The 23,887-nt window shown below is 47.1% G+C and overlaps 1 protein-coding gene across 3 annotated transcripts in view; it reads right to left on the bottom strand.

Moving 5' to 3' along the window:
• APPBP2 (amyloid beta precursor protein binding protein 2) overlaps positions 1-23,602 on the bottom strand; it is a 41,007-nt gene extending 17,405 nt beyond the window's left edge. Inside the window, exons 1-5 of one of the 3 annotated variants that reach the window (XM_068123956.2) lie at positions 23,126-23,593; positions 5,829-5,917; positions 1,394-1,545; positions 1,089-1,212; positions 744-912 (exon numbers count right to left, since the gene is read on the bottom strand). In XM_068123956.2, the coding sequence (XP_067980057.1) occupies positions 744-912; positions 1,089-1,212; positions 1,394-1,545; positions 5,829-5,917; positions 23,126-23,263 (672 nt within the window). In that variant the 5' untranslated portion in view covers positions 23,264-23,593. Of the gene's footprint in view, positions 1-743; positions 913-1,088; positions 1,213-1,393; positions 1,580-5,828; positions 5,918-23,125 lie in introns of all 3 variants that reach the window. The other 2 variants (XM_068123957.2, XM_068123958.2) reach the window with 2 other exon arrangements.
• Between the last annotated feature and the right edge of the window lie 285 nt (positions 23,603-23,887).

The following is a 23,887-nucleotide window of genomic DNA, read 5'->3' as shown; positions in this document are numbered from 1 at the left end:
TGCGGAGTGTCGCTGAGAGAGAGGAAGACAAATGATGAATTGCGAAAGATGATGGGAATAGAGCCTGTGATTGATGCTGTGAAGAGGAACAGGTTGAGATGGTTTGGTCATGTGTGAGGAAGGATGAAAGTGACTGGTTGAGAAGAGTGATGGAAATAAATGTAGAAGGAAGTAGAGGACGGGGAAGACCGAGAAAGACTTGGCTAAAGACGGTGTTAGAAGACATGCGGGCAAGGGGGTTAACAAGGAGAGATGCAGAAAATAGGGCAAAATGGAGAAGATTGTCATGGGGACCGCAAGGCTAACCCCCGCTCTTGCAGGGAAAATGGCCTTAAAATGCATGTTGTTGTTGTTGTTGTTGATGGACAAATGACTTCAGAAAGTAGTTCAACGAAATGTTGTTGAAAAACAATTATGTGAAACACGAATCAGATGTTCCACAGTATTCAGCTGTAAATGGAGTAAATTCAGCTGTCACAGCGGGACTGAGCAACCGCAATGTTCATGCACCCATTTATCCATTAGCCAGGATTTCCAACTCATTTAAATGAGAAAACAACTTCAGATGTCACATCAGCATATATGCCTCGAGTTCAAGGTTACAAATCGGTAAATGAACGGTAGCCAATCGTTCCACGAGCGTGGTGCCCACACGTGTCGTGTATGTGTGTGTTCTACAGGGTGACGGAATCCCCACAGGTGTTATTATTTATAGCCTATGGATATATGTTTGACAGGCTCACCTCATCGTATTGGCTCTTGGCAAAGAGAAGGGCACATAGCTCAGCAGTGAGTGCTGCATTCGTGGTTTGCACACCCTGGTTCTGCAGGCACAGCAGCAGGTTCTGAGCCGCCACAAATGTGTCCTCGCCTTGCGCATAACGACAGTTCCCATTCCGCACGTGCAGCAGTCTGTGAAGTTGTGTTAGGCAGTTAGGAGATGAGGTAAGAGGCAATAGATCAGGTAGATGGGGAAGTGGTATAGCTGAGGTCAGCGGCAGATGGGAGAGTGCAAAGGAGTTTGGGGAGCTAAGAGGTGGCTCAAATTACTGGTGGTGTCGGAACGAAAGAGAGAAGAGGTTAAACACCTTGTGTAGCAGTCCACGGCAATGTTCATGTGAGCAACATCATTTTGCATGGAGGTTAACTGAAGACATGACAGTATGACTTTCTCTGCATCTCCGTACCAGCCAGCATCAGACAAAAACCCTCCTGTACCACATACAAATCCGCAACTTGTTATTCATAGACAACACAAACTATGCCACATCGACAACAGCAATTTGTCTCGTTTCCTTTATGTTATTGCTATTATTCCATAGGTTATCAATGTGGAAATTTGGGGATGGTGACGTTTAAAAAAAAGCATTTTGAAGGGCATTTACATACACACCCAGAGCAAGGCCCAGCTGTATGGCTTTGTCTCTGCTTTGTTGCTCAGACTCTGCCATATAAGAGCAGCGGCGGCTGAAAGACTGGGCGAGCACAGAAGCAACCTTCACACCATGGTCCATCAGAGCCTGGAAGCAATGATGCAGAAGGTGCCTGCACAACACCACATGGGGTCTGACATCACAGCCTGCAACCACGCAAGGTTCGCCCACACAGTGAATCTCACTTCTTGAGGAAGGAGAAGATTCAGCTTAGCATTTTCAAGGAGCTGCCGACATCAGATAGAATATCCCCGAAGGAAGAACACTGACGGTTTGTTTGGCGTATCCATTTGATCCAATGGATCATTGTGCTGGGATCCTCGGTTCAAATTCCATATATTACATTCAAGTTGACGACACGCTCCTTTTACGGCCCACAGATAAATGTCCCAATAAGATGCCAGATGAAAAAAAAAAGAAAAAAAAGACTTTATTGACAGCTCCGATTCCATGCTCTATACCTGCAAGAAATAAACCACAACAAATGTTGACGAGGTCCGCTGACGGTCTTGAGAAGGAAGGTGAAGTGACGTTTCAGGCATGAGTTCTTCTTCAGAACAAGATGCCTTCAAGTCCTCTTGCTTTGAAGAAGGCCTCATACAGGTAACGTCGCTTCACCTTCCATCCCCCAGCTGTTAGCAAACCTGTCGACATTAGTCTGAGAAATTTCATAGACCTCGTCATAAGCCAAGCTGTCTCCAGTCCTTCTCAAGCCAAGTTCTGTTATGCAAAGCTGACAAGTATTTCAGGATACAATTAATTACTTTCCACTCTTACTTATGGACCTGAAAGATTTCCCCTGTACGGCAGGTGGATTAAACGGCTCAACGTTACTAGTGTCAAATTCCGACTTTGTATCCTACCGAGAAGTTGAGCACATTTTGAAATTTTAAACCGATATTGGCGCATCTGGCCAGAGTGAAGCTGCATTGGGTCGGCCAAGTGTCGTATGGACGACAACTTATTGCCAAAATCAATTTGTTTGACAATAAAATTATATTCTCGATCAACACAGTATTGGCAGAAATCGCCCTTAAGTTCTATCCCTAATCAATATACTCGGTGAATCAATTAATCGGTAAATTGAATTCTTCTTAATCCCTTCTACTCTTTGGAATAAGTTGTTGCAACTCATGAATTGGCCTTAACCTGCGATAGGAAGGTAAATTATGATGATTTATTTACCACTTACTGTACATACGAGTTTTCTCCACCAGTGGTCTCCACCGAGTCAAGACGATGCGTCAAAATGATACGAATCAAACCGATGAGGCAACATCATCGGTCTTCCCTTGAAGTGGCCATTTTTAATTGGCAGAGCCGATTGTTGTTGGGCATGAAAAATGCCAGGGTTTTACTGGTACGCAGCTTTGTTGTTGATGTTGAAAGACAAATTACCTCCACCACCAAAGGTGGATGGAGGATGGATATGTTTTCACCCCTGTCTGTTTGTCTGTCTGTCTGTGAGCAGGATATCTCAAAACGTTGTGGACGGATTTGGATGAAACGTGGTGGACAGGTTGGGTGTGTAACAAGAAAAAATTGATCAGATTTTGGTGAAGATCCGGATCCAGATCAGAGAATCTTACTATAATTCACAAAATGTCTGTCCGTCCGTCCGTTCGAAGGTACCGCAAAAAACGGCTGAACCGATCGCAACGATATTTTGGGTGGGTAATCCTAGGACCCCGTGGAGTAAAATAGGCTATATTGTTTTTCCAAGTTTTCCAATTTTCCAGTTTCTCCAAACACGATGGAATAATATTTACCGATATGAACAGTGATGTGGCTTTTGTTGAAATTCTACGTACCAGGAGAGAGTAGATCGACTCCGACGAACTCTTTCTATATAAACGTGCGGCTCCGAAGTAACACGGCAGCGTGTGCAAAGCGACTGAGAAACAGGTGTAGCGGCCGCTTCCATGTTACAGATTCGGCGCCCACTCTTCACACATAAACGTGCGACTGAGAAAGACGCGTAGCGGCCGCTTCCGTTTTGCAGAATTCAATCTTTTTTCAAAATTGGCACCATGTACTGTTTAGATTTTGATGATTTGCATGTGATATGATTCAATGGATGTTTATATAAATCGTTTAAAATAAAAAAAGCCTTCAATTTCTGATATTTTGCCTTTTCATTTGGGCTTTCCAATTGAAGCCCCGCACGTAGGGCGGGTACCGTTGCTAGTTGTTTTAATTCTCCGAGTGATTGTTCACAATTGAGAGATAGGGCCAAAAAACGATATATAACACGACATTTGAAATGGTTGTGGATGGGAAAAAATGGTTGTGGACGAAAAAAAATGGTTGTGGACGAACAAAAAATGGTTGTGGATGACAAACTTGATGGATGAGTTGGTTCAGTGAAAAGAACAAGTTGATTAGATTTTGGTTCAGGTACGAATGCAAATCCGGACGACGAGTGTGATACAAAACGTAAACTCTTCAACCTGATGGAGGTGTGAGCCCTATACAGAGTGCCGTTCTAGTTTTTTTGTTTTTGTTTTTTTTACCCTGCGCTTGTGAAGCGAAAAGCAAGGTTAGGCATTCGGTTGCATACATACGTGTGGCGTGTGGCTGGATCTTTAAAATTCATTTTCTAGGTAAAGGTTGGTCCGATTGACATAAAATTTTACCATAGGAATGCCTTGCCTGTAGAATTTTTTTTCGTTTACGACGTCAGAGGTCACATGGTATGGATGCCATCTTGGAAAAAACGTTACACCTCTATATCTCCCAAACCGCTCAATGGAAAAAAGTTTAAACAAGGCTCATTGTGAAGTAATCCACATGGGGAATGGGATATGTTAATGATATCATGGTACCTTAATTATGACGTCATAATTCGACAAGTACAATGCTTGATTCGATCAGTATGAATGTTTTTTCTCTGCAATTCTTGATGTGATGGACACAGCTTTCACCATGGGAGTGCTTCCTCCTGTATAATATTTTAATGATAATTATGACGTTATAGGCCACGTGGTACAGGCGCCATCTTGGAAAAATCAAAAAACGTTGCACCTCTATATCTCCAAAACGGCTCCATGGAAAAAATTGAAACGTGGCTCATTGTATTTCAGTCAATCGCCGACTTCCAAAGCCAGTCACCAACTGGGCATCCTCCGTTGTGTGAAGTCCTTCCTTGGCTCCTCTGAGCTCCTCACCACATACAAAGCTTAAAGCTTTCATCCGCAGCTCAAGGGAATACTGCTCTCCCCTCTGGGCTGGTGCACCTGCCTCACACCTAGCTCGGCTTCACGCTGTAAACGCACATGGCACGTGCACCTGCCTCACACATAGCTCGTCTTCATGCTGCAGAAATCAAAGCTTTCAGAATCAATGGTATCTCCTGTGATGAAGCTGATTCTGAGGGCATTTCACTCGCTCACCACAGGCAGGTCTTTCTATCTTCTACCGACTAGCTCCCCAGCCCTGTCTATGCTCTGTCTCCCAAATACTCCTACAGGTCGCACAAGATCTGCCAGCAACCCTCTTATGGTGAAACTGCCAAAATAAAGACTCTCTGCTCACCTTCACTCTTTCATTCCTCTTTTCTCCCGCCTCTGGAACAAACTCCCACACTCTCTTCAATCCCACGCCTCCCTCGAGGTCTTCAAAACAGCTTTTCACCACCATCTCTTACATCACCTTACACCATCTCTCCCCCATCCAAAACCTTGATGTTTTCTACCCCCGTTAAAACACCCCAAATCCGCCTCTTTGAATCCCGAGAGCTTCTTTCCTGAAATTCCTAGTAGTAGTGTTAATTTGCTTTATACCGTGAATTGCCCCCCCCCCCCCCCCCCCCGCCATCAACCTTCTCTCTTCCACAGATCTGTCAATGTCTTTGTTCTCCACTGTTGTACCTCTGTGCTTCCCCCTCTCTCCCAATCTTGTCTCCCACTTGCTTTGTTATATGTTTTATGTATTCAATGTTAGTTCTTACACGAGCCTCGATCTTGTATCCAAAAAACAAAACAAAAAAAAAACCACATGGGGAATAAGTGTTGTTAACGGTGACGTCATTGGTGCCGTAATTATGACGTCAAAATTCGACAGGGCAACGCTTAGTCTGATCAGTTTAAAATTTATTGAGCGTGATCCACACAATAATTATATTGCAGAACATAAATGGAGGATGTCATCGCTCACGTGGTCTGGCAGCCATATTGGATCAAAAATAAGCCCTTGAAAAACAGAAGAGTTGGCTCGCACCAAGTTGACTGCACAGGGTAAATATTCTATGAATACCATGTAGTATGAAAAGGGAATTAATCCACGATGCAATAATTATGTACAATGTTTGTTCTACAATATCAAGCACAAAATAATTATTCATCAACAGATTCCATATGGTTTATTCTGAACGCGTCAATACAGCAATTAACTCACCGCTTGTCGAGGGCACGCAACACCTTGGCAAACACGTCCAAATCACAGAACTCCCCACCAAGCTGGCATAACCTCCCCTGTTGGTACAACTACGCACACACATGGCACGTGTTAAAAATACAGTACATCAGCAAACGCACATGGCATGTGTTAAAAATACAGGACATTAGCAAACGCACATGGCACGTATTAAAAATACAGTACATCAGCAAACGCACATGGCATGTGTTAAAAATACAGTACATCAGCAAACACACATGGCACGTGATAAAAACACAGTACATTAGCAAACGCACATGGCACGTGATAAAAACACAGTACATTAGCAAACGCACATGGCACGTGATAAAAATACAGTACATTAGCAAACGCACATGGCACGTGATAAAAATACAGTACATTAGCAAACGCACATGGCACGTGATAAAAACACAGTACATTAGCAAACGCACATGGCACGTGATAAAAACACAGTACATTAGCAAACGCACATGGCACGTGATAAAAATACAGTACATTAGCAAACGCACATGGCACGTGATAAAAACACAGTACATTAGCAAACGCACATGGCACGTGATAAAAACACAGTACATTAGCAAACGCACATGGCACGTGATAAAAACACAGTACATTAGCAAACGCAAATGTGTTACGTGTTCCTCCCCGACCTTCTGGTTTCGGTATACGACCGAACCCCGAGAGGAGTCGCGGCAGAAAGAATAGTTATTCAGTTTCAAAATTAGTCACTAATGAAACCATACATGAAACCATCAAATGAAAAAATCAAATCAATAAGGAAACCACACCAATGGTTGTCAACGAACAAATAATATATTAAAAGCACGCAAGAAGAACCATACAACAATGGTGGCAATCAACCATTCAATCAAGATCTTAAGATGGTAACCTAGCTCAAACTCACGGCACCCCCCCAGGGACTGAAACAGAGCCCTTCTCAATGTCTCTAGAACACAAAGATGCTCCCGGCGAAGAGGCGATGAGGCGGGTAAGGAGATGTAGGCAAGGCGGGGACCGTCACGTGGTCCCAGCCAACCCCAATTGGTGGTGGAATGAGGAATCCCAAAGACGCAATCCAAATGTGCACATACACCGTGCAGTCGTGAACCGCACCTTATTCTTCAAAGGCCGCTGTCGCGCACACACATCCTCGGCAAACCACCGGAGGGCGGGACCAGCGGAGGCGGCTAAACAAGGTTCCGCGAACGACGCGAGATGTCCCCGAAATGGCGGACGGCTCTTCCTCGAGCCGCAGCCTCGAGGCGAAGATTCTCCGGAATCTCACACCTGTACCTGGCTTCGCAGGCTTTTCCACAACTACAGCGATAACACCAATCGCACGAGATTCCCTTCAAGGACTCAGAGTTCACTCCCCATGTACGCTCGACCACGCTAGGTACGGAGCTTTTACAAAACCCGTCGTTTCACCTCTGCCTCACGCCCTCTTCTTCTTCGCTCTACCTCTTCCGGTGCACTGTCCGATTTCCGGTATCATTTTTATCATGAGCGCTTTTTAACCTTTTAACCACAATAACCCTTTTGAAGATAATAATAGTACATAAGATCAGAACTACGTCAAGTGGGTGAAAACCCCAATAACGGAAGTTACGAATCCGTAACAAATGGCACGTGATCAAAATACAGTACATTAGCAAATGCACATGGCACGTGATAAAAACACAGTACATTAGCAAACGCACATGGCATGTGATAAAAACACAGTACATTAGCAACTGCACATGGCACGTGTTAAAAATACAATACATCAGCAAATGCACATGGCACGTGTTAAAAATACAGTCCATTAGCAAACGCACATGGCACGTGATAAAAACAGTCCATTAGCAAACGCACATGGCACGTGATAAAAACACAGTACATTAGCAAACGCACATGGCACGTGATAAAAACACAGTACATTAGCAAACGCAAATGGCACGTGATAAAAATACAGTACATTAGCAAATGCACATGGCACGTGTTAAAAATACAATACATTAGCAAATGCACATGGCACGACTGGCACGTGATAAAAAATACAGAACTTTAGCAAACGCACATGGCACATGATAAAAATACAGTACATTAGCAAACACACAAGCCACGTGATAAAAATACAGTACATTAGCAAATGCACATGGCACGTGATGAAAATACAGTACATTAGCAAACGCACATGGCACGTGTTAAAAATACAGTACATTAGCAAACGCACATGGCACGTGTTAAAAATACAGTACATTAGCAAATGCACGTGGCACGTGATAAAAATACAGTACATAAGCAAATGCACATGGCACGTGATGAAAATACAGTACATTCGCAAACGCACATGGCACGTGTTAAAAATACAGTACATTAGCAAACGCACATGGCACATGTTAAAAATACAGTACATTAGCAAACGCACATGGCACGTGTTAAAAATACAGTGCATTAGCAAACGCACATAGTACGTGATCAAAACACTACATTAGCAAACGCACATGGCACGTGATAAAAACACAGTACTTTAGCAAACGCAAAATGGCACGTGATAAAAACACAGTACTTTAGCAAACGCACATGGCACGTGATAAAAACACAGTACTGTTGCGGTTTTGAGAACCCCTCACTTGTAAATAATAATTCTTGTAAATAAATCTCTTCATTTAATAAGGTCGCACCCCTAGTTCGTCCACAAGCAACACGTAGGACACCATCCGAACTTTTACTTATTTCCCTACTCTGTGTTTAGTTAAGGCTCTGTTCCCAATAGTTTAACCTGCATTGCATTAATTAAATAATATAGGCCCCATTCGCCTCTTTGTCAGCCGCTCTCTCTCCAAGCTACGCCAGTACGCGCCCCTACAGTCGGGGCTTGTCCCTCCCAATTCTATTATGTGCCGTCGCTTGCCAGCAGCGTTCGCTGCCTCGCTCCAAACGCCATTGAACATGCGGTCGGCTTGAGGAAAGATGGGGGCAGAGCCACGAGAAGAGGTGTGGCCTCGTCCATGAGCCATCGAGGGCGGGGCCGGTGAGCCCTCGCGAACCTATCAGGGCTGAGGTGGGATGGCCTGGTAAGGGCGTGGCTGGAGCTTCCAGGGGGTTCGCTGGGCTTGCCCATATAAGCAAGCACGAAAAGCCCTCTGAAGAACTGCGCAGGGAGCCATTATTGATTAAGGACCGCGAGGGAGCTCGATTATTGAAAGGACTGCGCGAGGGGAGGCCATTGTGCAAGCACTGCGCGAGGGGAGGCCATTGTGAAAAGACTGGCGAGAGGACTGCGCGGGGAGAGCTCGACTGGTAAGGAATGTGCGGAGCGCACCTGGTGATATGAGAGAGAGACAGAGAGAGACAGACAGAGAGAGACAGACAGAGAGAGAGAGAGACAGCAGGCGCACATATTACGTACGCAGCATCCCAGTCCCCCGCTATGTCTAAAAGGTCCGGTCGTGCAGTCACGCCACGCGAAGCTGCCGGCCGTTCTTTGCCGCGGTACGAGTCAACACCCGGAGCCGGACCTCGACACCTACCATCTGCCTGGACCCTTCTCCTCCTACCACTACCCTCCCATGTAAGTCTGTCTGTTTTGTCCTGGGGTTAAGTAAGACTGTATAGATAAGCTTGCCCTGTGTCCTTTTGCTCTTCTTCTTGTACATCCTTCCCCTTTCGTTTCCTCTTTCTTGCGTTATTGTACATAATTAATAAATCTTATTTGTTCTTCCCTTTACCTTTTGGTTTCCTCTATTCCGATCGTCTTTGTCTTTTCTCCATTGAGTACCTGTGGCACGATAGGAACCGCTTTGATCGGGTTTAGACTTTTTGGTTAATGGCTCGGGCTTCGGATTGCTAAACCGCTCGGCAATTTCCATCTTGTCCGCGGTCCGAGCGGGAGTTATCTCCTTGCTTTGCGGTCGGATTGGCACTCAGGTATTTGGGACTCCATTGACCAATCACCCTGGCCAATCTCGACCGCGGAGGAGCGTTATAATTTCCAGGATCGGGGGGGGGGGAGGGGGGAGGGGGACGGCCAGCTTAAGAGACAAGGGGATTAACCCCCCCCCTTGATAAGGGGAGCGTCGACCCCCGAATCCGCAACAGTACTTTAGCAAACGCACATGGCACGTGATAAAAACACAGTACTTTAGCAAACGCATATGGCACGTGATAAAAACACAGTACTTTGGCAAACGCACAAGGCACGTGATAAAAATACAGTGCATTAGCAAGCGCACATGGCAAGTGTTAAAAATACAGTACATTAGCAAACGCACATGGCACGTGATGAAATACCGTACATTAGCAAACGCACAAGCCACGTGATGAAATACCGTACATTAGCAAACGCACATGACAAGTGATGAAAATACAGTACATTAGCAAATGCACATGGCACGTGTTAAAAATACAGTACATTAGCAAATGCACATGATGAAAATGCAGTACATTAGCAAACGCACATGCCACGTGTTAAAAATACAGTGCATTAGCAAACGCACATGGCACGTGATCAAAAGACTACATTAACAAACGCACATGGCACGTGATAAAAATACAGTGCATTAGCAAATGCACATGGCACGTGATGAAAATACAGTACATTAGCAAACGCACATGCCACGTGTTAAAAATACAGTACATTAGCAAACGCACATGGCACGTGTTAAAAATACAGTACATTAGCAAATGCACATGGCACGTGATAAAAATACAGTACATAAGCAAATGCACATGGCACATGATGAAAATACAGTACATTCGCAAACGCACATGGCACGTGTTAAAAATACAGTACATTAGCAAACGCACATGGCATATGTTAAAAATACAGTTCATTAGCAAACGCACATGGCACGTGTTAAAAATACAGTGCATTAGCAAACGCACATGGCACGTGATCAAAACACAACATTAGCAAACGCACATGGCACGTGATAAAAACACAGTACTTTAGCAAACGCAAAATGGCACGTGATAAAAACACAGTACTTTAGCAAACGCACATGGCACGTGATAAAAACACAGTACTGTTGCGGTTTTGAGAACCCCTCACTTGTAAATAATAATTCTTGTAAATAATTGTCTTCATTTAATAAGGTCGCACCCCGAGTTAGTCCACAAGCATCACGTAGGACACCATAGGAACTTTTAGTTATTTCCCTAGTCTGTGTTTAGTTAAGGCTCTGTTCCCAATAGTTTAATCTGCGTTGCATTAATTAAATAAGATAGGCCCCATTCGCCTCTTTGCCAGCCGCTCTCTCTCCAAGCTACGCCAGTACGCGCCCCTACAGTCGGGGCCTGTCCCTCCCAATTCTATTACGCGCCGTCGCTTGCCAGCAGCGTTCGCTGCCACGCTCCAAACGCCATTGAACATGCGATCGGCTTGAGGAAAGATGGGGGCAGAGCCACGAGAAGAGGTGTGGCCTCGTCAATGAGCCATCGAGGGCGGGGCCGGTGAGCCCTCGCGAACCTATCAGGGCTGAGGTGGGATGACCTGGCAAGGGCGTGGCTGGAGCTTCCAGGGGGTTCGCTGGGCTTGCCCATATAAGCAAGCACGAAAAGCCCTCTGAAGAACTGCGCAGGGAGCCATTATTGATTAAGGACCGCGAGGGAGCTCGATTATTGAAAGGACTGCGCAAGGGGAGGCCATTGTGTAAGGACTGAGCGAGGGGAGGCCATTGTGTAAGGACTGCGCGGGGGGAGGCCATTGTGTAAGGACTGCGTGAGGGGAGGCCATTGTGTAAGGACTGCGCGAGGGGAGGCCATCGTGTAAGCACTGCGCGAGGGGAGGCCATTGTGAAAAGACTGCCGAGAGGACTGCGCGGGGAGAGCTCGACTGGTACGGAATGTGCGGAGCGCACCTGGTGATTAATGATCTCGTTTGAAAGGCGCGTATGGAGAGAGAGACAGAGAGACAGAGAGACAGAGAGACAGAGAGACAGAGAGACAGAGAGAGAGAGAGAGAGAGAGAGAGAGAGAGGCAGCAGGCGCACATATTACGTACGCAGCATCCCAGTCCCCCGCTATGTCTAAAAGGTCCGGTCGTGCAGTCACGCCACGCGAAGCTGCCGGCCGTTCTTTGCCGCGGTACGAGTCAACACCCGGAGCCGGACCTTGACACCTACCATCTGCCTGGACCCTTCTCCTCCTACCACTACCCTCCCGTGTAAGTCTGTCTGTTTTGTCCTGGGGTTAAGTAAGACTGTATAGATAAGCTTGCCCTGTGTCCTTTTGCTCTTCTTCTTGTACATCCTTCCCCTTTCGTTTCCTCTTTCTTGGGTTATTGTACATAATTAATAAATCTTATTTGTTCTTCCCTTTACCTTTTGGTTTCCTCTATTCCGATCCTCTTTGTCTTTTCTCCATTGAGTACCTGTGGCACGATAGGAACCGCTTTGATCGGGTTTAGACTTTTTGGTTAATGGCTCGGGCTTCGGATTGCTAAACCGCTCGGCAATTTCCATCTTGTCCGTGGTCCGAGCGGGAGTTATCTCCCTGCTTTGCGGTCGGATTGGCACTCAGGTATTTGGGACTCCATTGACCAATCACCCTGGCCAATCTCGACCGCGGAGGAGCGTTATAATTTCCAGGATTGGGGGGGACGGCCAGCTTAAGAGACAGGGGGATTAACCCCCCCCCCCCCCTTGATAAGAGGAGCGCCGACCCCCAAATCCGCAACAGTACTTTAGCAAACGCACATGGCACGTGATAAAAACACAGTACATTAGCAAATGCACATGGCACGTGATGAAAATACAGTACATTAGCAAACGCACACGCCACGTGTTAAAAATACAGTGCATTAGCAAACGCACATGGCACGTGATCAAAACACTACATTAGCAAACGCACATGGCACGTGATAAAAACACAGTACATTAGCAAACGCACATGGCACGTGATAAAAACACAGTACTTTAGCAAACGCACATGGCACGTGATAAAAACTTAGTACTTTAGCAAACGCACATGGCATGTGATAAAAACACAGTACATTAGCAAACGCACATGGCACTGTTAAAAATACAGTGCATTAGCAAACGGAGCATTTCCAGGTGAACTGAGCAGAATAAGAAAACACAAGCCCCTCCCCCCCCCCCCCACCACAAGTAAAGCTGTCACTTCCGTTACAGACGTGTTTAACAATCTGCACCAATCAAAGTTCACCATTTAGTAACCCCCCTTTTGGTTTGCGATTCCTATGTAAATTATCAAACTTCGGATCTCGTGTGGAGTCATCGTCAACATTTAGTAAGACAACTTAGAGTGGTGACGACACCATGACCGGCTCTGGGTCAAGATGCCCGGTTCTGCAAGGATAGGCCATTGCTTTTTCATCTTTCACGAGCCTCGATTCAGTAGACAAAAAAAAAAACCAAAAAAAAAAACCGCTCTCGTCGTCAACCAGGCTCGCATGTCCGTGGTGTGCTCTGGGCGAGTGGCACGAGGAGGTTGCCGGGCTCGCGTGTCCGAGGTGTGCTCTGTGCGAGGGCCGAGGTGTGCTCTGGGCGAGCGGCATGAGGAGGTCGCCGGGTTCACGTGTCCTGTAGTGTCTTTGTTATGAAGATGCGGACATGCAGATCGGATCAAGCACCATCTTTATTCCAGGCAACGGCAACACAAGCCTCGCTCAGCCCCGCTCACAGCACTACACTCCTCCCCCTTAAGTCACATAGTCCTTCAAATATGCTGGTCGCACAATGTGTCGAGAAGAAACACGCGGGCATTGAGCCGTGGGCACGACCGGCAACGGTGAGGAATTGCAAACAGATGACGGCTCCCCACCAGACACCAAACTAGGCTCAACCGAAACGAGAGGAACATCACACTACTCTCACTGCCATGAACATCCGGCTCCACAGATGGATGGGCAGCTGGTGGAAACGTGGTCACCTCAATGGATGAGGACACATCACACAGCAGAACGGAATTGGTTGTGTATGAATGACCGGAACCGCGAGCCAACAATTGATTCACATGACGTTTCCAGATAAGCCCGGGGCACAGCCTCCGCTGGGTATGTGGGTGGCCCCCTGCAAACCTCACATGGGGGCCCTTTCTATTGGAGAGCTAATAATATGGTGACAGATCTTCAGGCGAAGAATCAATTTATACCTTTGTTCTGGAGGGGGTTAGCGAAGTATTAGAATGAGACAGTCTGTCTGTCTCTGCGTGTATCTGTCTTTCTACACCATCATGGGTAATTAGTCATATCTCGGCTATGCCTGTAACCAAACCTGATAGAATAGTAGTGTTACATTTGTGGGGGTAGATGATGAAATCCCATAGTACAGATAGGATTGTATAGGTATAGCATGGACCGTGGACGCGTGGAGACATCTCGATGTATTTAAGTAGGGAAACGTTAGTTTTCCCCAGGACGTGATATTCCCTCTGTGACCTTTTCCTAAGTTTTACCTCTACCACAAGGCCAGCCATGCAAAGTGTTACGGATTCGGCACTAATTATTATTGTTGTTATTATTATTATTATTGTTGGTTCTAAGTATTATGGTTATTGTTGTTTAAGGGAAATGGTTATTGTGGTTACAAGGTTAACAGCGCTCATGAAAAAGAGACAGGAAGCCGGAAGACGACGAAGAAGAGGGGAAGAGGAGGAATTGGAAAGACGCGTTTGTAGAAGCTCCGTACCTAGCGTGGTCGAGCGTACATCGCGAGTGAACTTTGAGTCCTTGAAAGGAGAATCGTGCGATCGGTGTTATCGCTGGAGTAGTGAAAAAGCCTGCGAAGTCAGGTACAGGCGTGAGATTCCGGAGAATCCTCGTCTAGAGGCTGCGGCTCGAGTAAGAGCCGTCCGCCATTTTGGGAACCTCGCGCGTCGTTCGCGAAACAAGGTTTTGTTGAAACAAGGTTTTGTTGCGGTCCCCATGACCCCCGCTCTAGTAGGGAAAATGGCCTTTAAAATGCATATTGTATGTACAAGAAAATGCCTCCAAACGAATTAGGCAGCGCTTCCTCATGCAGCAAGACAACAACCCAAAACACACGGCCAACACAACCAAGGAGTTCATCAGGTGAAAAAGTGGAAGATTTTATACCGGACAAGTCAATCTCCTGATTTTAATCAAATGGAGCATTTCACTTGCTGGAGGAGACTAAAGTCAGAAACCCCCAAAACAAACAACAACTGAAAATGGCTGCAGTAAGGCTTGGTAAAGCATCTCAAAGGAAGATACGAAGAGTTTAGTGATGTTGATGGGTCACGGGCTCAATACAGTTATTGCATGTAAGGGATACGTAACCAAATACTAACTATTGCACGACTTTAATTTACTTTAACTTGGTCTGTTCCTATACTTGTGCTTACCTAAAATGGGGGAACTGAACATTTAAAGTGTTATTGTTCTACAACGGTAAAACATGTATACATAGAAATGCCAAGAAATAAAAGCTGACCTTCTGTACTCTTGCCTTGTATTAATATTTTGATCTCGAATCCAAATCTCTTGAGTATATAGCAATAATAACAAATTTAACTCCAGTACTTATGGAGGGCACTCACTGTATATGTGATATTAGTCTACTTGCCAAGCCTATAGAGCCCTCTTGTGAACCCGGAAATGTTGAGTACCCCAACGTTTTAAGTTAGAAATGTACAGTATGGGTCCCCAGCACTTAGAAACTGCCGGATGCTAACTAGCATATGTTGGGCAATTAGCAAAATTAGCATTAATAGCATTAACCCTATCTAACATAGGCCTGGGACACTGAAATTTCTGTTTCGCTCTATTGCTCCGTTTGAATGCTTCGTGTGAGCAAACTATTTGAAGGATCTGTATGAAATTTGGACATAATACACTTAGACAGATATGCTTTCCGTGAGTGTTCTTATAAAAATTTCCTGCAATCAAAATTTCATGTGAAAAAGGGATGTAAAAGCCGTGGATTTTTTTTCACCCAACATTTTTTTGCGCGGTTAGTGCCCCTACTCTCATGTTGAGCTACAGTTTCAATGTTGGTGTTTATTTGAACAGATCGTAACCTGGCACGTTCAACGCACTAAGCCCCATCTCGCTAGCTGCTATCGTTTTTGAGATATTGAGTATTTAGATTAATTTTTAGTCCGGTTATGGGTGGATTGTTTCATCACCCCTACCCTAATAGCTCACAGGTTCTGGCAAGCAGAAAGAGAGGGTGATTGGATGCTGCAACAACACTGCCTTGAAGAGATGCTGCCCTATTTCTTTGCTGCCGGTCATCACCACTACGCAAGATGGATCACATGGCATCTGCGCGACATGCAGTCCCTTCCTGCTACTGCCAAGGATGACCTTTACACTGGAAGCCATGTGTGCCGCCACTCTGATGGTGCAGCTGCAGTGAGTGGAGACATGTTTGGGGAGCAGACATGCATCAAGCAAGGGAAATGAGTTGGAGGCATGAAGGGCATCTCCACCAACCCTGAGCAGGTCGCCGTGTGGATCCAATCTTTCGGCATCTGCTCCTATCTCTCCAAGTCATTGGATGAGATTTACGACGATGCTGAAGCACCGGATAAGACAATGAAGCCCAACAGACACAAAGAAGAGGGTAAAGGACGGCGGGAATTGGACGCGGAGGACCGGGCTAAAATCCTGAGAGTGCTACAGGAAAACTCCCATCCACTCACCATAGAGACCGCGACCCTCCACCATATCATAAATGGCCAGGTGGCAGATGAAAAGGTGAATGTGCAAGATGCATTGAAGATCGGACAGGACATGAGCACACTGTTCTCTTCATCACTTCCTGAGAGATTTCATGCACCCATCTCAAATAAGGTGGTGACAATGACATTCACCAAAAAAAGAGTGAAGGTCAATGCGAAGATCATATGTGACCTTGAGGCGCTGTTTGCTCGGCTGCTGGTGGTGGGCAGCAAGAGAAGAATGGAGCTCTCTGCCCTCTTTGACTACGAGCTCGGCCCGGTCCCTGCATCCATCATCGATGAGTATGGATGCCTCAGGAAGGGTAACAAGTCTGTGATCGTCCAGCGTCTTGGAATCCTTGCCCCCAATCCCCACCCACCACATGTTGTACTCGTTGATGCATCGCAGCTCATCTACCACGTGGTGTGGCCATCGTCAGGCACTGTGGCTGACCTCGCAGCCAGCATGGGGCGCCGGCTTAATCGCTACATCACCGAAACATTTGTCATCTTTGACCGGTATGAGCAAGTCTCTGCCAAAGACCACGAGAGGCAGAGAAGAGCTGGGGAGAGCTCAACAGAGTACCGACTCTCACTGACAACCCCTCTACCTAGCCGCGACAAAGTGATGAAGAACAAGACAAACAAACGGAGACTGTGTGAGCTCCTGTGCACACACAGCATAGGAGATCACATCAAGATGGTCAGCAAAGCAGACAGTATTGTCACTCATGATGAGGCTGACGTCTCCCTCATCTCATACATGTTGGATGCAGCCAGTCGCGGAGCTGAAACTGTCCGCATTCTCAGCGACGACACTGATGTTTTCGTACTCATGGTCTATTGGTGCTGGAAGGTGGGTATCACATGTAACCTGCAGATGGAGAGATGGGATGGCACTATTCTCAACATCAATTCGACAGTAGAGAATCTCAGTGAGCAGTGTCGCTCCATCCTGGCTATGCATGCTCTCTCCGGATGTGACACCACCTCCTATCCCACGGGGAAAGGGAAGGTGTCCGCACTCAAGGCCATGAGAGTAGTACCTGGTGACCTGCTTCACTTCATCGGAGAGGAGGGAGCTACTGATTTACAGATTACAGAGGCAGTGAGTGGTTTCTTCCTGGCTCTGTACAACGAGAGGGAGTCGGCATCTCTGAACGTCGCCAGATATGACATCTACCGAAAGCGCAAAACCCCCCCAGCACTGAAGACACTGCCTCCTACAGAGCGCAACGCTCTCCTCCATGGACGGCGTGCCCATCTACAGGTGCTGCTTTGGAAAGCAGCAGACTGCCCTGACCCACCAGCTGTGGACATAACAGAGTTTGGATAGAATAAGAAGGAAGGCGAGAAGGGAGAGGAAGTCATCATGCCCATCCTGGATGCAAGCCCCGTTGCTCCTCCTGCCGTGTTGGAAATGATCAGCTGTAGCTGCAAAGCTGGGTTAAAGCCCTGTTTAACAGCAAAGTGCAGCTGCATAGCTGCCGGCCTGGCCTGTACCAGCTACTGCTTCTGCAAAGGCTCTGATAGTAGATGTTGCAACACACTCACACACTCACAGCAAGAAGAGCAATATGACAAGAATGTAGAGTCAGGAGAAGAGGATGAAGACGATGAGGATGAGGATGAGTTTTATGATGAGGATATGCTTTATAACAGTGCAGAGTAGTAGAAGTGCAAAACGCTCTTTCTTGATGGAAGTTTTATGTTGTGTAACTAGTGCACATATTTTTCAGCTCTGATAATTTTGGGTATACTTGTGTATTAATTTTGAGGATATTATTTACCCATAGTCATATTATTCTAGTTTGGTATGGTACTTGCCTTTGTTACCTCTAATACCTGTGAATAAAAGTGGAGCAATAGAGAGAACAGAAATTTCAGTGTCCCAGGCCTATGTTAGATAGGGTTAATGCTATTAATACTAATTTTGCTAATTGCCCAACATATGCAAGTTAGCATCCGGCAGTTTCTAAGTGCTGGGGACCCATACTGTACATTTCTAACTGAAAACTTTGGGGTACTCAACATTTCCGGGTTCACATTGCTGGCAAGTAGACTATATAGTCCTACCCTTTCTTCAATCCCAAATCACAAACCAACCTTTCCAATCTCAAGTTGTACCTGCATTACTTTTCAATGGCTTCTCTTTGAAAGGACTCCGCCAATCAGGTCACTTGCAACTTCCCCCACCCATAAGTGTTCGACTTTTCAATGATCCTCAAAATCTATAGTGGAGAGTGCCATCGTTAGATTATTTAAACTCTTCTCAAGCCTTTCCCCATCATCCCTTGGCGAGTACAGGATGAACTGGAAACTGCAGCAGAAGAAAGATAACCAACAAACTCAAGCAGGAAAACAACCCTGGATCACTCAATTTTGGCTACGTAATGTGTCAACTCGGTAAGGTCATCATATGATGTAAATATCACACTTTTCCTTCTGCAACTTCACATTTGACACTTCGATCGGGGAGGAGGCATCTAGGAGTCAACAAAGTCAAATACTTTTTTGAGTACTGGCACAAATAAGGTAATCGGAGTAACCTCTAAATAGAACATCCACAGATAACTCTTGAAATATGCACAGAAGCAGCATTTTCTTCCTTCGGAGGGGATTATGAAGCCAGATGTTCCGTCTGCAAATTGGACACCCAGAAAAATTCCCCACTTGGCCAGAATTTCCGTGTCAGTTCAATCACTGGTGGACCTTGGAATTTAATGGATCGAGTTGAGTTTGGAACCTTGTATGGGTTCACCTTGGGAGCTGTATGGGAAGCCTACTTTGCATCTTTAAGACTCACTGCAGTAATGCCATAAGATTACAGCCTCGGCAGCATTTTCCTCCAAATGAGAGATTAGATAACCACAATTAGATAAGAATTAGATAACATAAGAATGATACAACTTAAACATAAGAATGATACAAACATTAGAATGATACAACTTAAATGATACAATTGATACAATGATTAGATAAGAATGACCCATAATTAATTAAAAACTCTACTCGCCATACCACTCGCCGGGGCACTCCACTGGCCCTACCACTTGCTGGGGCACTCCACTGGCCCTACCATTCACCAGGACGCTCCACTGGCACAACCACTCGCAGGGGCGCTCCACTGGCCCTACCACTCGCAGGGGCACTCCACTGGCCCTACCACTCACAGGGGCACTCCACTGGCCCTACCACTCGCAGGGTCGCTCCTCTGGCCCTACCACTCGCAGGGGCGCTCCACTGGCCCTACCACTCGCAGGGCGCTCCACTGGCCCTACCACTCGCAGGGCGCTCCACTGGCCCTACCAGCCCTTGTTATAGGAACACACAATATTACGTACACATCAACCTCGAGACATTGCGCATTTGAAAGTCTCCAAAATGAGAACAAGATTCCCAAAAGCAAATGTTGCCGAATAACCGAGATGTTTTTACAACAGAGAATGAATGGTGACTTGTCCACAAGCTTCCGTTGCGCAGTGACGATTGTCTCAATAACAAAGCGATGAAGCAACAACTAATACGGGAGAGAGATCACATCGAGTTATGCAATCACGACGGTAACAACGTTATTGATGGAAGGCAGAAACGCCGAGTTGCTTTGAACACCGATCATGATGGTCGATCAATTGATCAATCATTGCCATGTACAAAAACGATTTTAAACGAAATTCAGAATCGTACGTGACATGTGTGTTTACAGTGAATGACAAGGTGTGCGAGCTAGACGTGGACGATTTATATCTGCTGAATGTTTCTTGCACATATTTGGACATTATGTGAAGCAAACAACACAATCGCACACGTGTGTGTGTGTGTGTGTGTGTGTGTGTGTGTGTGTGTGTGTGTGTGTGTGTGTGTGTGTGTGTGTGTGTGTGTGGGTGTGTGTATATATATGTATGTGTATGTGTATGAGTATGGGTATGGGTGTGTGTGTGTACACGCGGCAGGGCTGACTTTGGGGGGGGGGGGGGGGGGGGTAACCTGCTCAGGGGTAACAAGGTGCACAGGTGAACACCACCAAACCTGCTCGGGGGTAACATGGTGCACAGGTGAACACCACCAAACCTGCTCAGGGGTAACAAGGTGCAAAGGTGAACACCACCAAACCTGCTCGGGGGTAACAAGGTGCACAGGTGAACACCACCAAACCTGCTCGGGGGTAACATGGTGCACAGGTGAACACCACCAAACCTGCTCAGGGGTAACAAGGTGCAAAGGTGAACACCACCAAACCTGCTCGGGGGTAACAAGGTGCACAGGTGAACACCACCAAACCTACTCGGGGGTAACCAGGTGCACAGGTGAACACCACCAAACCTACTCGGGGGTAACAAGGTGCACAGATGAACACCACCAAACCTACTCGAGGGTAACAATGTGCACAAATGAACACCACCAAACCTACTCGGGGGTAACAAGTTGCACAGGTGAACACCACCAAACCTGCTCGGGGGTAACAAGGTGCACAGATGAACACCACCAAACCTGCTTGGGGTAACAAGGTGCACAGGTGACCACCAAACCTGCTCGGGGGTAACATGGTGCACAGGTGAACACCACCAAACCTGCTCAGGGGTAACAAGGTGCACAGGTGAACACCACCAAACCTGCTCGGGGGTAACATGGTGCACAGGTGAACACCACCAAACCTGCTCAGGGGTAACAAGGTGCACAGGTGAACACCACCAAACCTGCTCGGGGGTAACATGGTGCACAGGTGAACACCACCAAACCTGCTCAGGGGTAACAAGGTGCAAAGGTGAACACCACCAAACCTGCTCGGGGGTAACAAGGTGCACAGGTGAACACCACCAAACCTGCTCGGGGGTAACATGGTGCACAGGTGAACACCACCAAACCTGCTCAGGGGTAACAAGGTGCAAAGGTGAACACCACCAAACCTGCTCGGGGGTAACAAGGTGCACAGGTGAACACCACCAAACCTACTCGGGGGTAACCAGGTGCACAGGTGAACACCACCAAACCTACTCGGGGGTAACAAGGTGCACAGATGAACACCACCAAACCTACTCGAGGGTAACAATGTGCACAAATGAACACCACCAAACCTACTCGGGGGTAACAAGTTGCACAGGTGAACACCACCAAACCTGCTCGGGGGTAACAAGGTGCACAGATGAACACCACCAAACCTGCTTGGGGTAACAAGGTGCACAGGTGACCACCAAACCTGCTCGGGGGTAACATGGTGCACAGGTGAACACCACCAAACCTGCTCAGGGGTAACAAGGTGCACAGGTGAACACCACCAAACCTGCTCGGGGGTAACATGGTGCACAGGTGAACACCACCAAACCTGCTCAGGGGTAACAAGGTGCACAGGTGAACACCACCAAACCTGCTCGGGGGTAACATGGTGCACAGGTGAACACCACAAAACCTGCTCAGGGGTAACAAGGTGCAAAGGTGAACACCACCAAACCTGCTCGGGGGTAACAAGGTGCACAGGTGAACACCACCAAACCTACTCGGGGGTAACCAGGTGCACACCACCAAACCTACCCGGGGGTAACAAGGTGCACAGATGAACACCACCAAACCTACTTGGGGGTAACAATGTGCACAGATGAACACCACCAAACCTACTCGGGGGTAACAAGTTGCACAGGTGAACACCACCAAACCTGCTCGGGGGTAACAAGGTACACAGGTGAACCCCACCAAACCTGCTCGGGGGTAACAAGGTGCACAGATGAACACCACCAAAGCTGCTCGGGGGTAACAAGGTGCACAGATGAACACCACCAAACCTGCTTGGGGTAACAAGGTGCACAGATGAACACCACCAAACCTGCTCGGGGGTAACAAGGTGCACAGATGAACACCACCAAACCTGCTTGGGGTAACAAGGTGCACAGATGAACACCACCAAACCTGCTCGGGGTAACAAGGTGCACAGGTGAACACCACCAAACCTGCTCGGGGGTAACAAGGTGCACAGGTGAACACCACCAAACCTACTCAGGGGTAACAAGGTGCACAGGTGAACACCACCAAACCTACTCGGGTCGGGGGTAACAAGGTGTACAGGTGAACACCACCAAACCTACTCGGGGGTAACAAGGTGCACAGGTGAACACCACTAAACCTGCTCGGGGTAACAAGGTGCACAGATGAACACCACCAAACCTGCTCGGGGTAACAAGGTGCACAGATGGACCCCAGACGGACCCCAATCTCAAACCCGCTTGTGGTGTTAGAAAACTACTTACAATGAAGTACAGTACATACATGTACAAATACAAATGAAGTACAGTACATACAATATACATGTACAAATACAAATGAAGTACAGTACATACATGTACAAATACAAATGAAGTGCAGTACATGCATGTACAAATACAAATGAAGTACAGTACATACATGTACAAATACAAATGAAGTACAGTACATGCATGTACAAATACAAATGAGGTACACTACATACATGCATATATACAAATGAAGTACAGTACATACAAGTACAAATACAAATGAGGTACAGTATATGCATGCATGTACAAATACAAATGAGGTACACTACATACATGTACAAATACAAAGTGTTATAAACGACGGCTAACGCCAGGCCTACTAGTACTAGTTTAGCAGCCTGGGGCCTTGTTATGTGTCCGTACCTTGTAGTACACGTCGAATTGTATGTTGTCTGGTAAAGTGCGGACATCCCTCCGAGACGTCTCATAGCCGTCCACAAGAGCCGAGATGGCGGTGATGTACAAAGTCTCGGGAACCCACTGGAGATCCGCTGCCGCCATAATCACCGGAGCACCGAAGATCGCCCCTTTTCTCCTCTTTTCCGTTCTCTCCGTCACGACAACCTCCTCTTTCCCAATCACTTCAAGCCGACAACCTCCTCTTTCCCAATCACCTCCAGCCGACAACCGCCTCTTTCCCGTTAACCTCCCGTCGTCCCTCCAGTTTGCGCGTCCTCACGTACTGACCATGTTAAACACGTACACGATCAAGGTAACCGTCCCTCGTCTCCCACCCACCACCCTCCCCATCAATTTTCCCCAAACCCCTCCTCCTCCCCCATCAATTTTCCCCAAACCCCTCCTCCTCCACCCCTCTCCTCCCCTCCACCCCTCTCTTCCCCTCCCCCCCTCTCTTCCCCTCCCCCCCTCTCTTCCCCTCCCCCCCTCTCTTCCCCTCCCCCCTCTCTTCCCCTCCCCCCCCTCTCTTCCCCTCCCCCCCTCTCTTCCCCTCCCCCCTCTTCCCCCCCCTCTTTTCCCCTCCCCCCCTCTTCTCCTCCCCCCCTCTTCTCCTCCCCCCCCTCTTCTCCTCCCCCTCCCCTTCTCCTCCCCTCCCCTCCCCCTCTTCTCCTCCCCCTCCCTTCTCCTCCCCCTCCCCCTCCCCTCTTCTCCTCCCCCTCCCCCTCC

Source organism: Myxine glutinosa, chromosome 8 (assembly GCF_964187855.1).
Source record: "Myxine glutinosa chromosome 8, kmMyxGlut1.1, whole genome shotgun sequence".
NCBI lineage: Eukaryota > Metazoa > Chordata > Myxini > Myxiniformes > Myxinidae > Myxine > Myxine glutinosa.
The sequence above is the reverse complement of the archived record's forward strand: the minus strand, read 5'-3'. Positions and strand labels throughout refer to the sequence as shown.